General features: G+C 41.7%; 1 protein-coding gene across 2 annotated transcripts in view; it reads right to left on the bottom strand.

Annotated features, from left to right (window-relative positions):
- LOC121299761 (ras association domain-containing protein 5-like) overlaps positions 1-15,430 on the bottom strand; it is a 41,362-nt gene extending 25,932 nt beyond the window's left edge. The window contains exons 1-2 of one of the 2 annotated variants that reach the window (XM_041227779.1): positions 14,520-15,430; positions 1,283-1,404 (exon numbers count right to left, since the gene is read on the bottom strand). In XM_041227779.1, coding sequence (XP_041083713.1) covers positions 1,283-1,404; positions 14,520-15,369 — 972 coding nt within the window. In that variant the 5' untranslated portion in view covers positions 15,370-15,430. Of the gene's footprint in view, positions 1-1,282; positions 1,405-8,539; positions 8,718-14,519 lie in introns of those variants that run through there. The other variant, XM_041227780.1, reaches the window with a different exon arrangement.
- Between the last annotated feature and the right edge of the window lie 3,100 nt (positions 15,431-18,530).

Genomic DNA, 18,530 nt, shown 5'->3' with positions numbered 1-18,530 from the left:
CTCAAATCAGGGAGTGCTTTATGGTCCAGAGAGGGGCAATAAATAAAATCTAGAGTGTTGCGTTAATAAACACAACCTTGCAAAACTCCATTTAAGGCCTGGAGCGGAGAACCGAGAAGTGGGGCGATTCAGCTTAGTGACGGGAAACTTCACTTTGGCTCTTCTAACCATGACAAAACGTGTACTTCAGCTGCACCCATTATCACATTGGGTGCATATTGGAGTTTATTGAAATATGTTCAGTATGGAAAGGATTGGACGTGGCTGTGCCTTTGTTCAAGGTGCTGGGTGTATTATCTCTCTTCTGGGTGAATGCATGGTGCATTCAGATTACCTTTAATAATCTGAATAATGGTTGCAGCACAGACGGTTTGCTGTGGTAACACTTGATGGTAATTCATCACAATTTGCATTCTGTTATCATGCCATTACAGTAGCTCTCAATGTTAATGAAAGTGGAGTTTTCAGCTTCTTTTATCCAGCCTCAGAGCGAGGCTTCATTCCCCTGGTACAGCACAAACCAATTTACTGTATCTCACATTTAAACGCTTGTGGATTAAACGCAGGGTGAGGAGCTTTCTCACGCTGGTTGTACTGAGACTGGCTAACTGAATAAAAGAAATATTGAGGAGAGATATTCGGTCAGGTATTTCATGCACAGCTGGAAAAATGCAATTTTAAGAAACACTGGACAAACGACCTCACTGCATTCCGGCGTCGGGTTCTCTTGTATCCCAGAGCAACCGCCCAGTGCTCTATTACTGCTGTCTAAGGATACCCCCTTGTTCATTAAAACAGACCCTCAGCTGGCAGGAGCGCTGTTGCTGAAAGCATGCTGCCCTACTTTCATTTTTTGCTGAAATCGAGCCCTGACGAGTCCAAGTGAGACAGCAGCCCGCCTCTGTGTTTGTGTAAAGCCCTGCTGCGTCTGATTTAATGGGATGAGAAGTAACTGGAGAGATGGATAATAAAACAGGTATTCAATAGCATGCTTTGGTAAGCCAGGAGGCACATTCATTCATTCAATCTTCTCATGTTTGAAAACCAGCCTAAATATTAATGCAACACCAGCATAACACTATAATATTCTACATTCGAGCCTGTCAATGCAAATCCTATCTGGGTTTAACCTGGGCACTTTTATTTCATGTCTTTACAGGCGGTCCTGCTTTGTAAGTCCTTTCAGCAGATAGTGAGTCTTTAAGCGGGTCCCTCGGTCAAGACACATGTCACAGAGTCAGCAACCGCAAGCCTGTTTCACACCGAATCGGAGCCTCCTTACCTTGGCTCTCCTCTGCAGCACAGGGCTCCCTGGAGAGGGCTTATCCTCCAGTTGTTTCTCCTGTTGGTTGCAGTCCAGTTGAATGAGGCTCCGGCATTCCTGATGACAAGTGTAGCTGCAGTCTAGATCGCAACACAGGACAGAAGAAACACAGAGACAAGGGTTACAATACGAACAAATAGATACTCATTCAACAGCGTTTTTTTTTTTTTTTATTCATTTCAATTTGTCATGATGTGGGACGATCACTGATTTATTGTATCGTTTTAGTTATTTAGCAAGACATAACCAGCAGAAGTGAACGAAGCTTTTCAGACTGCCAAGCATGAGGATAACCAGTGATCCATTGCTTTATTCTCTCGGGAAATGAGAACTTGTCCAAAGCAAAATCTGGACTGTGCTGGGACTCTGGCGCCATCTTGTGGCCAATTTTTATAAATTACTCTATAGAGTGCAGAATATGAATCAGAGCAAAGATCAAGCTCAAAACCACCACTGTGTGTCGCTGTTGCACCAGTGCTGGGGTTCCATGGTCATTTTATAGCTTGGTTGCAGATGGTTAGATTAAGTGAGGTTCTGGATGAACTGCTACTTGTTCTATTCATCTCAGTATAGCTGGATAATCCTGTATATTAAACGTTGCAGCTGGATACAGGCACAACTCCTGAAGACTGAACAGTCAAGGTTCAGTTGCAAGGATACATATTGAGATGCACGAAGCAAGTATGGTCAGATTTTAGCTGCTTCTCCTAGACCACCTAGGACACAAAATCAAGTCTGTACAGTATATATTTATAATGTCTGGGTTATACAAGAAGCCTCAGGGATTGAACCTCAGTGGACAGTTCCAGATGTTTTCTGAAGAGACTGAGCAACATGGTTTATTTGATACCCAAAGCATCTCAGAGAGGTTGTTTGTAAACCCCACTATTATAAATCACTGTATGTTGCCATTGAGATTTGCTTGTTATACTTTTAAATAAGAAAGAAACAAAAAAACAAAACACAGGATTGGGTGAAATACAATAAATATTATTATTATTATTATTATTATTATTATTATTATTAGAACTGCTCCATCATCCTGGCACAGTGGTTCAGACTGACACTGCATAAACTATTTTCTGCTCAGTGATGACCATGATCGCTGCCAGATGGAAACGCTCTGTATCCCTGTATTCTGTGATTAAGACAGGGGTCAGAACAAGATCAAGGACATTATTCACACTGAAGAAAGCAGGAAGTCTTTAGGCTGACATGACCTCTAATTCCCTCTGTTGTCTCAACAGTGATAGCACACACACACACACACACACACAAAGCAATTGTTTCTAAACAGGTATTACAGGAAATAATCAACAAGTAACAAAACCGCTGTCAGCAATCAAACCCATTAATGTAATATGTGTTCGCTCCCTGGGCCTTCCCCCGCCTGTAACTGAACTAATACTGGTAGTGTATCTGACTTAGCAGGAGGCAGGCTGTTCAGATCTGACACTGAGGATTCTCCAGACAAGCTAACTCACAGGTGAAGGCAGAATGAGAGATATTTATATATATATATATATATATATATATATATATATATATATATATATATATATAAATTACATTTAAAGGCACATATAATAGAATTGGGAATAATTTAAGTAATTGTCATTCGCCCCATAACAATTACATCCTTTCCTTTATGTGAAACACGACTTGCAAACTCGCAATCATCAGTGATCGTCAAGTAAAAACTGACACTTTAAAAGTACATTTCCACAGGACACAGCGTGCAAGTACATTGTGCCAGGACTGTAAGTGCATCTAAAGCAATCTGAATGCATTACTTAGCAAAACACATTCATTAGCATTACAAAAACGAAGACCAACACAAAACCCCATCTAATGTATTTAAATCTGTCAAAGTTTCCCTCCCAAGCGCCATGCAATTATACACATGTGTATTTATATTACTGTACCATAAAGAGTGTGCCTAATTACACATTCCAGATAACCCACATTAGTGACGGCTAGTGTATGCAGAACTGCAACATACACAGAATTCTTTTTTTCCCAGATCTCTCCCTCTGGAGTAAAAAAATCCTTAAGGACTGGGAAGTTGGGAGCAGCTTCCCAAAAAGTCAGGGATTTCCTCTTCATAAAGGAGTGGAATGACAATCTGGAAAGTTACAGTAAAAATAAGGCCTGTCAGATTACAGAATGTCCGAGTATGAGTCAAGGGAATCTCCAGGGAGCTGAATCTAACAGAACAAAAACAACTGCTTAGTTCTTAAGAAAAACCCCCCCTAAAATTTCACTTCACGTGCCGCTTGGAACACAGGGGACTTTTCTGAATGACCACAGAAACAAGCTTGATAAAGACATTTTTAACCTTAAACGCTTAACAATGAATTCCTACAAATACTACTGTTACAGCCGGGCGACGGATCCAATTCTCAGTTTCAAAGCTTGCTGTATTGGTAATTCTTCCTGCATAGATTTCAAATTAGTAATCTAAAACGAATCACATCAAGAACTCTGTCACCCCTGTCGCGTCAAAGGAATTCAACCCTCTCCTCTGCTTGAATTAGCACAGATCCCCTGTTGTGTTTTTATTTTTCTTGTTTTAAAAACACACGCGCTCTCAAAAATGCTGGCCATTCTCCTAAATGACATACAGAGAGACATTAAAGACTATGCATGTAGCCTATCTTAAGGTATTTCATTGATGATTAAAAGGTATGGGCAACCCCACCCCACCCCCTACCAACCCCAACCTTTTCACTTCATGCTGTAAACTAAAAAACAGGTCCAGGTGCCAACAGTGCTATAGTGCGAGGTGCATATGGTATACAGAATGCTGTCCACAAGTGAAACTCGCTTCACTTGTGAACAGTGCTGGATTTGAACCATGGGCTTCAGAACTGCAACCAGACTACAAAGCAGCTCCTTTATTATAGATTTTTACAAGTCTGTTTTTATAGATTTAAAAAAAAAAAAAAAACGTTAAATAGACACCCCCCTGCCCCCAACCCCTAACTTGACCGCCTGTCACAGCAGTTTATAAAAAGGACAAACAAACAAAGCCCCCCCCTGCAGTCACAAACCAGGCTGTCACCAGACTTATAGAAGGTGTGTGGGGGTACTGCACACCATGGAACGTTCAGTGTTTTCTTTGCGCAGCTACAGAGTGCCCTGGCACGGAAGGCAGAACGGTACAGCGGTGGCACAGGACAAAATCAACAGGCTCTTACACACGAGGCTGGCCAGGGTCCTGCACACGCAGAGAATCCCTGGCAGTAAGAGTCCAGGCTGTGTGGACTAGGGAGGGCCGGAAGAGACAGGGTTAATCAAATGGAAACAAGAATGTGAGAAGTCATTCTCTCCCACAGAGACCTCAGGTTTTCTTACTTCCTGTTTCCAGAAAGGCTGACTGTGAAACATTCAAGTACGGCTATTTGTTCAAAAGCAATGAACGCTTCTCCAGCGCTCCCGAAAAGACGTCTGATAGCTGAAAGCTGTTTCTTAGTGTGCACAGTATATACACACAGTTGGGTGGCTGAACTTGGCAAGCTTCCGAGTTTAAAAGCAATACAGAACTCTATCTTACACTTAAATTGCCTGAACCACAATCCCGGTCTCTCCAGGAGATGCACAAGCCCCCAGTAAATGTTTCAATACTGTCCTGTTGTTTGCAGGAAGGCGGCTAGTGTAGAGCGACTGCACGTACAAAGTTTCTCTCCTGAGCTTGTGGAACTCCCCAGCATGTTCTGTGACCTCACAGTGTGGTCAGAAATGTTGACCTTTCAATATGACTTGTACAGCTAAGCAGGGTTGATCCTGTGCTTTCCACACACTCACATGGGGGCTGCCTCAAATACATCACACTGCTGCACACAACACTGTTGTAGTGCGAGTAGGGACGCAGGACTACAAGTATCAGAATGACTTGCTTATTGAACAATCCTAAACTGTGCCGGTGAACAGAACCATATGGTCACTACATCCCACCAGCGAAGTTTGAAGAGAGCTCTTAAAGGGTCGTTATCACAGCCACGCTCAGTACAGCCCGACAGAGGCTCACTGTCCCGCGCGAAGCACACTGTTCTGACGCCGAGACTATACGCCTGCAGGCTGCAGCAGTTGCAAGCAATCGCTTACTCTTTGATTATATATTCAAATACAATAATAGTGATATTTCAAAATATCACTATTTCCAATGGGAAAACGGGCAAATGTGTGTCTTTTCGTTCACATAAAGTCAGAAAAAAACAACATATGAATCCAAATTAACATTTAACAAAAATGACTACAAAAGATTTAGAAGTGAGTAGTTTTTCGAGCTTTACAATTATACAGTAAATACAGTATAATCGTAAATCTCAAAAAACTACTCACTTCTAAATCTTTTGTAGTCATTTTTGTATTACTTTAGTATAAATACATGTTAATTTGGATTCATATGTTGTTTTTTTCTGACTTTATGTGAACGAAAAGACACACATATGCCAGTTTTCCCATTGGAAATAGTGATATTTTGAAATATCACTGTCCTGGTCACAAAAGCAAAGTTTGTGGGGAATAATAGCCATTTTCTATACTTTTGAGGCATAAGCAATTAGGAAATAACACTTACTACCCAGGAACAAAAAAAAAAAAAAAATTGTTACACAGTGTAATCAATAAAGGAGTTCCTTTGTTTAAATTACACAACCTCATTTTGCATCGTTCAGCTCGACAAAATAACTGAAACTTCACTGTGCACACGCCGTCTCTCACAGAGACACACACCCTCTCTCACACACTGCCTGAGACACACAGACAAACCAATATGAGAGAAATCACAATGTCCTTGGTCTTGAACAACCTTCAGCAGATATGCGCTCAGCTGTCTCATGTGTCACTGATTCCATTCGATCAATACATTGAGGCTGGGGAGGGGGAGAGTCATTCCCGGCATCATCTGTTATTTAAAGGAATCTACCACCACTTCACATTTTAACTTTCATCTTCAGGGAATCGTCTGCAATGCATCTCGGCTCAGAGTTTTTTTTTTTTTTTTTAATCCCCTCCCCAGTCCCACAATTCTTCCAGTAACTGTAAATTTAACCCTAACAGATTTGACACTCAGTCTAAAGGCCCGGGCACACTGGGTCCAGTTCTCTTTCTGGATGTACTGCACAACGAACACCAATACAAATCCTTATTGTATCTCACACACCCACTCTGTAACTAACACAGCGGAGAGATGCACTGATTTTGTAATGGATCTGAAGTAGTGTGCAGCCGCCTTTAAAAGCTATTCCATATAAAGAAATAGATAGGTACAGTGCTCCTTCTAGATTTCACAGTTCCATAATCCCTGGTTAGTCCATGCAGGCAGTGAATTGTAGTGCTATATTATACTGCAGAAGCACCCTTCAGTTTCATGGGAACACAGAAGAGATCCCACCTAATTTGACTGAATAAATCGAGGGACGTGGTTTGACTCTCACACCTTGCATTTACACGCAAAGCTAATAAAAGGTAATTATCTAAAAGGCACCAGTGTGTCCACTCACTCCTGTCAGGCACCCCTCATCTGCTGTATCTGAAGGAATCAGTCATTCGCAGAAAGATACAGTACCAATGAGTGTTAACTCCATCATGAACAGGGTGGCAATTAAACAGTACAATGAATATTGCAGAGTTGTTGTCTGATAAAGACACCATTGGGGACTTAATCATAGCTATTCAGGGGTTTGTTTTGTTGTTTTGTTTTTGCGAGTTGCAGTACTATCCTGTTCATATTTTCTTGGACACTAGGCTCTCAAGGAATTAACAATTCGAACAGTCAGCTCTGCTACTGTTAGCACCACACTGGAATTCAATGCCTCCACTTCTAATTAATGCTCTGTCTCTTACTGGAAAGTGTGGTCAGGTGAATAGATTGTTTAATTAATTTTCTCCCTTACGTGCAACAGAGTAGCAGGCATGAGAGGTATGCCAATGGTACTTATTATTGGTAGCGCGCGCGTGTGTGTGTGTGTGTGTGTGTATATATATATATATATATATAAAAAACAAAAAGTAAGCATGTCATCATTTGATGAATTATTATTGCAAATGAAAATATTGAATATTTAGTTTTTCACATGTTCCGCACCCCCATCCCTTGTTAATGAAACTAGCGTAACTTGGTGAACTGCAAGCCAGCTATACTATCCATAAATCTAACTGGTTTACTATGTAGGTCCCAGATGAGCAGTTTTGGAAAAGAATCACATGTTGAAGCAAACTTGTAGTTAAAAAAAATGAAATCGCCAAAGAAAACTCTGCTTGCATGCCTTACTTTCTGAAGTGAGATTTATGGAGTGGTTCCATTAGCTAGGAACGACAGATACAGCAGAGTCTTCAAAAGGGCAAACAAGAACTGGGTCATGACACTGTTTAAAATGATTTAGTCTAAATGACTGCACTCAAACAAAGCATTCACCATACAGTAATATAACCAAGAAGGAGTGTATTAAGATGTAGCTGCTTATCATTTTTTACCCTTCTCAAAATAGATGCAAAGTGACCTAGATTGCATTTTTAAAACTATTTTGCAACCTGGTTCTTATGGCAGTTTATTATGGGATAGTGGCTTGTCTTTCCATGCATAAAACATAAAATGGTAGAATTTACAGTATAGCACAACATCCCCTAATACAACGCTTAGCGAAGGTCTTTAAGAAGTGGTTTTATGTACATTTCATACAGCATTTTCTACATTAGGTTTGCAAGCCATAATATCTGACATATCAATGTGCAGCGTTTTCATCAAGGTGACTATGAACTAGATCTATATAGAAATGCATCCCCTTTTGTCTTCCACACATGATACCCAACAGGGAATTGCAACAGCTATAATACAATGAATCAGAAATGATGCATTCCGCGTTGAGGAATATAGAGGAACAGGGAGACCAACAGAACACAGCCAGGCTTACTGTGCCACTGTTTAATTACCCATTCAATTCAGAGAGCCTTTTCAAGAGAGATTACAAATCAATGAATGCCTTTTCATGCCTGAACAGCATAAACAACAGCATTGCCGGAGCAGCGTGCCTCTCAGCCCCGCTGAATACCTGAAGAAGAACAGCACAGGATTTTATAGCGAGAACGCTGTCAAATATAACTGCAATACGCCAGAGACAAGGCTAATTTGAAATACACCCACCCCTTCTCCTGCCTTCTGCACGTGCAGCAGAGAATCACACACAGACTCCTCTCTATTCCTGCTCCTACCTGAGAGAGACAGGGATCCAATGCTGCTCGATCTCCGGATGAGCTTCAGGCCTTCAGACCAGGATTTGGATTTGGGAAAGCGTCGGAATAACTTGCTGAACCTCTTGGAGACGTTCCCGAAGCAGGCAGTGGTGCGAACCTCTGCCTGCCTCTCTGGTGTCATGCTTGCAGCACGAGAAGATCAATAGCCTCGTCTCAGCTATCTGCATCCTGCAAATACCCTGCCTGCACAGCACTAGACTGCACAACACTAGACTACACCTCACCACAGTCACTAGCACTACAGTGTGGTGTGCTAGCAGAAAAAGCTGCATCCTCCATCACTGGATAAGCACTGCATGCTCCCTCTGATCCTACATGCATTGCCTTGCCACGTACACTGCTGCACACTTTTATTGACTCCTTAAATCTGATCTCCCTTGTACCCACCTTTCAGAACGCCAGTGCACGGGAGATCATTGTGACTCTCAATCATTTTCTCACGATTTTAGAAAATAAAAGAATGCCATTCTTTCTACTGGGTAACCCTTTAATTATCGTGCTGTATTAAACTTGTACAATCCACTGTACTTGCATTGCATTTGGCGATGTTAACAAATCACCCAGACTCAGTGAAAAACACCAGTGGGATTTCTATAGTTAAAGGAGGACTGCAGTATTCTGAACAGCCGATATTAATACTGTAAATGCACTCAAACTGTGTGTGTGTGTCTGTGTGTTTTCACATTCTTAGTGATCCCAGTCCTGAAGGGAGTTCCTTTAATTTGGTATTGATAAAAGCAGAAGTTAGTAGATGCTAGCTCTTGATTTAGAGACTCAATAGAAGCCTGTAGTACACCGAGTTCATTTTGGCTCAACCTGTATCTCAACGCCACAGAAACAGCTAGGACAATTAGGAAATGCTTGAGCCTGTAAAAGCCCTTGGGAAAGCCCATTTGGGAGACAACTTGCCACATTCCATGCCAGGCACTCCCAATCAACGACTGCACCCACCCGCATTCCCTACTTCCGTATTAGGGAACTGTTTTGCCTAATTGAATGACGTTCCCTGTGGAGAGCAGCTTATTTAGGGACCATTTTCAAATACCAGCTATTAAACATCTTAAAACGTGAGGACTGTAACTAAGGTGATAACCAGCGTCCTTGGAACTCCCGCCAACCCCGACATCTCTGGCAGTGTCTGGCTGCACTCGGGACAAGCTTTCTGAAAGCTGGGAGAGCACGGAACGGTTTCTATTCTGCAGCTTCATGAGCTGAGAAGCACCGCACACAGCCGAGAATTACAGAGGCGTCAATCCACGACAGAACAAAAAGACAAGCTAAAAACCTCCAGTCCCACTTTCTAAATGTTATTTTACGTAGGACAGCACAACTTCAATATGACGTTTTGCAAAGTCATAGCTTTAGAACGCCACTTAAACGACTTGGATTCATGCTGCTTGAATTGACATGTTCCAATGCAAAACGTCTTTACATTCACTCGGTTGCAACCCTAATGAGTAAGTGGTTACCTTATTCTAGGTCTAGAGGGTGCAGTCGATCATAAACGGCATCACGAATCAAGGCGAGGCTATACAAACAAACATTAAGACGTATAATCCCCTTGCCTAATCAAAATGGAATGAATCTTAGGCGTGTCTAGTGAATGGGTCCTGACATGCAAATGCTATTCCAGTTTTGCTGCATGGTTATTCAACACCAGATCATTGCTTTGAGGAGTGTTTGCAGCATTCCTTTGCTGTGTGTAAAGGGGGGATAATCTCAGGATATCAAGAAGCACTCCTGGAGGAATTTCTAGGAAGCCCTGTAAGGCTCACTACACTGAGCAGAGTACCTGCCAAAAGTTTTGCATCATCAAGAATTTTAGGATTGAGACATACTTAAAATCAGCACTTGACATATCATATATGCCAGCACCTGCACTTCCACCTAGCCCTTGCACAGCCGGAGTGAGGATGACAAGGAGGACAAATGCAGTTCACTTTATTTTACACTGGCAGACAGAAAGCTCCCAGTTTCACCTATCGCTGGCCAGCTGTCTTCCACTGGGGTGTGAGTGAATAGACGATTCCCAGCCATTAGCTCTTGGCAAGCATCTCTGATAGTGTTCCAGCTACTTCTCAGCACTGTCAGTGTGCAGGCTTCACTGACACAATGAATACCAGAGTCTCAAGCCGGAACTGTGATCAGGGGATTCTTCGGTAAATTCCATTATTTCCCCAGCTAGTTTATTCAAGAACATTAAAAAGTGAATATTATGTTTGCAGACACTGGAAAGGTATACAGAGAAAGACAAACAAAAGAGTCCCAACGCCCTGGAAACTTTTTCTTTGCTTAATTGTTCCATCGCGGGAATGTTACAACAAGGAGAGACTCCTAACTTCCGTTTCAACAGAAATCAGACACAGCTCAAGGGAACACTGTCTGTACTTTATGGAAAGAAATTCGGACTGTGAAAAGGTATCTTGGGAGTCCGGTTTGCACTTTCTTTTGGATATGAAGCTACCTGTTTGTTGGCAGTAGAATATGCACACACAGAGTTCATTTACTCTGTGGCATTCAGATTTTGTGGAGGTCAAAGTCATAAAAGGTGCCAGCCACTCCTGGCTTCAAGATTGTGACTTTTGAGCAATAATAATAGTATTTGTGAAGTGCAATGCAACAGACTCCACTGAAAGTACAATAAACTATTAAGAAAACATGAGCAAAATAACACAAAACCAGTCTTTCCAGACCTGCCCCCCATGGTTTCATTATGTAGTAGAAGTAAAAGGAAAAGGATGAAAAGCGAGCGAATTCTTGACACGTAACAGGATATTAACAAATAAAATATGAAATATTCTGAAAGTGAAGATGATGCAAAGCCACTCTTTAAAGGAGGTGGCATTAGTTAATTAAAATAGACCTCCCAATCATCAATAATATAAATGGCGCTTAGACAAACATCTTTTTCAGATGGATACCAGGGGTGGAGGCCAACAGATCATAGAAGGGCCTTTCCACTGCAGTGACCAGGATGTACCCTACCATACTGTACAACACAGCATTGATCAGTCACAACCTACAGTACAACACAGCCTTGATCAGTCACAACCTACAGCACAGCACAGCCTTGATCAGTCACAACCTACAGCACAGCACAGCCTTGATCAATCACAACATAACGATCAGCCAAAACTCAGCTGCTGTTCTAAAATTATGATTCCGAAAAAACACGAACAGTGAATGGTTTACAATTCCTCGGTTTACTAAACCACACAGCATAAAGCCTTCACAAAGCAGTACATAACAGGGGGCTGTCAAATTGTTACAGGTTTGCGGTGCTCGTGTTTGTGTGCCCAAATCCCACCGCCAGTGTTTAAAATAGGATTGCAGACGGCTTCTCTGCCAGAAAGACAACTCCTGTGGTCGGTTGGAAGACTTTGATTATTTTAAAGAACACACACAGCCTGGCCACTTTATCAAGACCTGTAGCTAATATCGGCCAGGACCTCCGCTTGCCTGGACCATAGCCTTGTCACGACATGCCCCTGACTGCACAAGCTGCTGGAAGGTGTCGTATGAATTCCCAGTCAGTAATATTTCACACAATTCACTTTCTTCACCAGTGTACAGCATTGCTGGGTTGATCCGATCCACAACAAGGCTTAAGTAAATGATACCATTCATAACCAAGAGACCCAGAGCATATTCCACACAGGGCGAAGCCAAATTGAATCGGGTAGACAGGTCCTAAAACTGGTGAGCCACTTAATACCTCATTAGAATTAAAGCATACTAACTCACTCAAACTTGGATTTCTTTGTTTTTTTAGCTGGATTGTATTTTGAACTTTCCTCTGGTGCCATTAGCATTCCAGCTTGCAGTTTAAATGGCAGTCTAATGATAGGTACACACATGCAGGGCATCTCTACTGACGGTTTATTAACATGTAACGAAAGCGAATGGTTAATTGCATATTGATTAAACATGTATTACAAACAAAGCATTACTTTATGAACTGTAGTTCTATTGCTGAAGCAGAGATATTGAACATAACAGGCACTAAATTATTACACTATCGGTACCATGTGCAGCACAGCGTTCTGCTTTAAAGATTCAGGGTTACAACAATGATGATTATTGTCCCTGCTGCAAAGGGTTACTTCAGTGTCTTTGAAATGCCTTCAAAGTTAAACGGCAATCGTGAACTGCCTTGGTCTAGCGAGCTGCTTCAAATGAGATCATAAATTATTCTTCCTCTGCAGTTTTGCTGCAGCAGTCTCTCTCTCTCTCTCTCTCTCTCTCTCTCTCTCTCTCTCTCTCTCTCTCTCAGGATCGGGTCACAGCAGTCTTACTTGATAAAGATGAATTGCTGCGCAATGAACAAAGCGCACACTACTAAGAGAGTTATTTCATTAAAAAGTTCAAACAGCAGCCCCCTTAATATAATCGATTTTAGAATCTAGTTTATACTCTACAGTTTAGAATTGGTCTGCCACTACTGTAGCACGGCCAACAGAGATGAATGATGTTAATGTCATGTGCCTAAGGACACTGGTTGAAGTCAAACTTGAAGTTTAATCAGGGAGGCAAATGGTAATGAGATCTTCATCACTGCTTTGCCTTCATGTGCCTCTGGGTGTTATCACCGATGAAGGAATTAGCCAAGGTGCTCTTGCATTAGCTTCTTCTAGTTTTATAGAATGTACGATTGACGTTATGGACGATCTACCTGGGACGCTGACTGCCCTTTCTGGGAGCGGGCCTGAATCCTGCTTGGAGGAATGTGTGCATTGACTTCTGGAGGCTTACCAAGCAACAACACACTTAGTAGAAATGTAGAGCGCCCCACATTATTATTAATGTATTATTTCAATGCAAGATGTCTGTTCAGGGCCAGGATGAGAGTCCGACCACTGGAACTCGTTTCACTGAAGCTACGTCTTCACTGCTCGAACCTGGTCTTCTACTTCTGAGTAGGGTCAAGCGGGGAGAGGGGCACTATGACAGCCTGACCTTAACAGACCAAACACCCTGTTCTCTTCCCAAACCTTTATGTTACACAACTTCAGCACCTTTTCCTTTGCCCAATTCTCTCATGGTGAGCACAGTGTCCTTCTTTCTCCTATGAACATGTAACACTAACTGAAACACAAAATAATAATAATAACAATCCTAAAAAAAAAAAAAAAAATCCTAAACATTGATTTGACCAAATACTTATTTTTTTATTGTAAATGTATCATAGTTTTAAAAAATAGATTTTAGGTCCTAACGTTTGATCTATAAACCTTTGATTTAGAGCTGATGACTGAAGAACACTTCCACATTACAACCCACAAATACGTTTTTCTCTTCTTGTTCCCAGTATGCTTAGCGGTGTATGTGCAGAAGACTATAACAGTGTAATGGGCAGCGTTGTCTGTTACACTGCAGTTACACACTCTGTCCAATCTACTGTCGGTGACATGAGACCAGGTTGAAATCTGCCTAAAACCAGGGGTGCAAAGCAAACGAGCCGGCTCTTTCCATTGCGGTTTAATTAGAGGCTCGCTTGCGCCTAATCTCAGCTCTGTTACAAAGCACCCTGTACCTATTGACACATCGTTATGCTAATAGTGAAGCCGTGGATGGGGAGTGGGGTCTTGTCCCGGATAAACACACATACCAAGCCTCAATACTTTTACATAGTCTTGCTGTAACATAACCGCGCTGACATTTTCCAGATCAAAACTTTTCCAGACAGCTGGTCAGTACTCGTTTATTCATAAAAAAAGTTTACATGTACACAGTTTCTGTGTTGGTTACTGTTTTTTTTGTTTGTTTTGCAAACCAGTAAGATTAACAACACTGATTACAACTAAAAGCTATAGTGCGATCAATGCCGGTGGGTCATGACGCCCGACTTCCTGTACAGTAGTTGGCAAACACGGTCAAACAGTGTATTTAATGCTGGACTGTAAGCAACAGTAAGAGTCGGAGAAGGTCCGGTACTTACTTTTACACCTGAGCGCTTGACAGCTCACCTGGCGATTACACGCATCACACCAGTCGTGAGTGACAGGGGTCAGGCTGAAGCAGTGCCCCTCTCCCCTCTCCTTCTTCACTCTCGGGTCCTCCTGTCCAAAGATGGACCATGCCTCCCTCCGCGGCGGCTCGTGTCGCATCATCTTCACCACTCCCGATCTCCCTTGGGTTAAGATTGGCATCTTGTTACGACTGCTAGTGTTGCTGCTGCTGATGCTGTGTGCGCTAAACCCGTTTGCTTCACTCAGAGCGCTGAAATCGAGCGCCTGATGTAACGTCACTTGCGATGATCGCCGGGCGCCCCTCTGAAAGTTCTGCTGACCACTTATGACAGAACCTGATTCCGGTTCTTTAGCACCGTTCGGCACAACCTGCGGTTTAGGTCCGTTTTGCGTGCAGGGCGTCAAACGTTTTGCACCGGCACCACTTTTGCAAACTATTCCGTTCGGGTTAAGCTGCCCCCCGTCTGTCTGGACCCTGTTGCTATCCCGTTTCAATAGCACTTCCGCAGCGGCCGGGGATGAACGTGTCCCTGTCAGATCTACAGATTCAATAGCGTTTGCATGGTCGTTAACCGCAATGTTGACTCTTTTGCATGAGTGTAGCGCTACACTGCCTTCCCGGTTCCCTTGCGCCACAATGTTTGCAGGAGGATGCAAATGATCCAGAGATACTGCTGCGGTCACTGTCCGTTTCTTCTCTTTAGAAGATCTCCTCAAAATATTTCTCCTCTCGCTCGCAGACAGCCGATTCAGAAACAGCTCTTGGTCTTTGTCCAGGGTATGTTGACAGCGGCTCGGACCCACAGTGGCAGTCGCCATAGCCGATCACCTCGCTGTGTTGCAAATGTAAATTAAATTGGAGCGGCAGAGGATGCGCGACGCCGGCTCTGGGCTTTCTAGTTTAGTGCGAGCGGGGACGCGCTTCTTAAAGAGAAAGTATCAGTTCCCCGTTTCTGGGAAAAAAAAAAAAAAAAAAAACAATTCTGAAAATCCAGAAAGGGGATTTTCTTTCGAATATTATGCTTCTTTGAGGTCGTTCAGTCTTCTCCCGGACTATTTAGAAATATATTATTATTATTATTATTATTATTAATAATAATAATAATAATAATAATAATAATAATAATAATAATAATAATAAAAATGACAATGCATAATTAATACACCATTGACACACCAAAGAGTATTATTGGGAGAAAACCACATAAAACTTACTGACTTTGCATTATTGTGTGAAATTATAATAGAGTTGTGTCAAAGTTTTAAAGTTGTGCACTTTTAGATTCTACGCATAACACTGTTTATTAAAGTACACAGAATTACAAAACAGGGAACAGTTCCATATCCAAGGAGAATCAGGACCCGACTGGACCCTCATCAATCACTAGAGATACACAACAACGAGGAAAAGTAATTGAGAACCTGAAACCATTTTAATAATTAGCTAAAGAGAAGGAGATGTGATACCTTTTATTGGACTAACTGAATAATCATTAATCACAAGCTTTCAAGACAGAGATCTCTTCTTCAAGTGAAAGTAGGAAAGAGAGATTGGTGTTTACATTTAACAAACATAACCCGTTTTGCATCTACAATTCACCTGAAGAAGAGACCTTTGAGGTCTTGAAAGCTTGTGATTAATTGTTTAGTTAAATCAATATAATGGCTGGCAACTCCGATTTAATCTGTCAATAATTAGCTGCAATGTTTCAGCTTCTGGCTTCTACAGGTGGCCTGGTAGAAATAACTAGGCGGACTGAGGCTGCTGTTTCCGTGTGAAAGCTGCAGTGACTTATAGTGTTCTAAGAGCACTGAGACACAGACAGTTCTGAGATGGCGTTCCAATCCTAAAAGGTCTTCCAAGTTCAGCCCATGGAAAAATAAAGTCTTAATTCTGTGAATCCAGATGTTTCCCCTTTTATCTAACATCCAGCTCTCTTTCGATTGGACGATCCTTGGTATCAGCAAGGCTGGGGCTCTTTTCAGCATGCTATTAGTATTGTATAATTACAAAGACCAACTCTATTAAATAGTTGCTCTGTTGTATTCACTGATGTGTTCGGGTAATGTGAAAACAACCACTTAGATAATTCAATACTGACAATAATCCCCTTAGAAAGTGTAATACTCTATATAGGGCTAAGTGATTGCAATATTGTTGCCTGCATTAAAAATAAGAACTATTGTTGTGTTCAGTTCTGCTTGTGTAACCACTACCAGCTGTAGGACACACCAGTATCAAACCCAGTGTCCCAGTCGCAACCAAAGATGGTAAATAGATAGCACATACCAGTAGCTCAGCCTATGCCAGCATTTCTATGTGCTTTTTTCCATATGCTGTGTACAAAAATTGAACTCAAGTATTCCTGCCAGCACAGCAGTATTTTCTCATTTTGGGATTTTTTTGTTCCCTGAATTGCAATATATTTGGCGAGTTCCTTTTTCCTGTATATTTATGTATAAATACACCCCTGTAATGTCCCCGTATGTTGACTTCAAACATTACAAGACTTCAAAACATTACACATTGAATAAATAGAAGTAAACATGTTCTAAAAGCAAGTTTAAATGAATTGTTTATACAAGAAAGGAGATGTGGAGCTGGTAATTAGATCATTCACACTGTAGGTGTAAAGGCAAGGTCACGGCTGGTCTCCGGCTGCAGTATTTGCACTCACACTGTAGGTGTAAAGGCAAGGTCACGGCTGGTCTCCGGCTGCAGTATTTGCACTCACACTGTAGGTGTAAAGGCAAGGTCACGGCTGGTCTCCGGCTGCAGTATTTGCACTCACACTGTAGGTGTAAAGGCAAGGTCACGGCTGGTCTCCGGCTGCAGTATTTGCACTCACACTGTAGGTGTAAAGGCAAGGTCACGACTGGTCTCTGGCTGCAGTATTTGTAGCAAATTCACTCAGAAAAACACAGACCGTCAGTCACACTCTACTCATCAGTGGTACATATGACGAGAAAGGCCTGTAAAATATGAATCTGTAGTCCACTCAGTAATACTGAAGCCTGCTTTTTTACTATAAAGAGAAAGTGAACACGCCTAGTTTATCATTGTGCATAGCAGTGTAATCCATTCCTGGTTTCACTATGAGTTTAATAACACAATGTTATCTGCACCCTGTGGCTAATCAAGCTCACAGTAAAACCCGGATAGGTGAAGCTGCTATGCAATAAGAGTCTTGTTTTCATGTTTGCAGAATAGGCATTTTAATGTATGCTGGTCGTTTACCACTAATTAATAGCTGAGTTGCAGACCATATGGAAACAAAAACTAAACAATTGAAAACAAAACTAGAACCACAACACGGACAGCAGTTCAGTTTCATCACAACCCCCCCAACCTTGAAATCCCCCCTGTGGTTTCAAAGTTTCTTTTCAACTACAAAATGACAACATGATATTGCACAAAAACACAAGTAATGTTAGTCTGCTCTTTGACACGAACCTCAATTAAGAAGCACTTTTTTATGCATCTACTTAAAATGTTTACTTCATAAAATCTGTCTCATTATAGCATCTACAATGCCTACAACTGCAGCAACCTAGAGAACAACAAAGAAGGCCTTCTAATCAGTTATAGTATTTGTTGCTCTTACATGGCACATCTTTTTAAAACAACTGGTAAACTTATGATAAGCACTTGCAATCTCTCAGTTTTAAAACTTAGCTATGGTTCACAACATAACACAGTGCGATGGTCACAGTATCGTGTAGTAATTGTAGGACAGTATTGCCACATGTGAAAACTTTAACAATATTAAAGCCGAAACTGAAAATGCTTTAATTTGCTTTGAAATGGTTTAAAACTGATTAATAGACCTGGTAAAATCAGCTCAGTTTTATATGGTGCAGAACTTTATTTTAACACGCTGTTTTGTTTGGTCTTTGTGATACCTGCATGGCGAGTGTCTTCAGTAATATCTACAACGTGTCGACAATAACAATCAACCATTTCTGTTACAGACTTTCTA

This window comes from Polyodon spathula, chromosome 25, assembly GCF_017654505.1.
Source record: "Polyodon spathula isolate WHYD16114869_AA chromosome 25, ASM1765450v1, whole genome shotgun sequence".
In the NCBI taxonomy this organism is placed as follows: domain Eukaryota; kingdom Metazoa; phylum Chordata; class Actinopteri; order Acipenseriformes; family Polyodontidae; genus Polyodon; species Polyodon spathula.
This window is presented reverse-complemented; position numbering and strand designations above follow the sequence as displayed.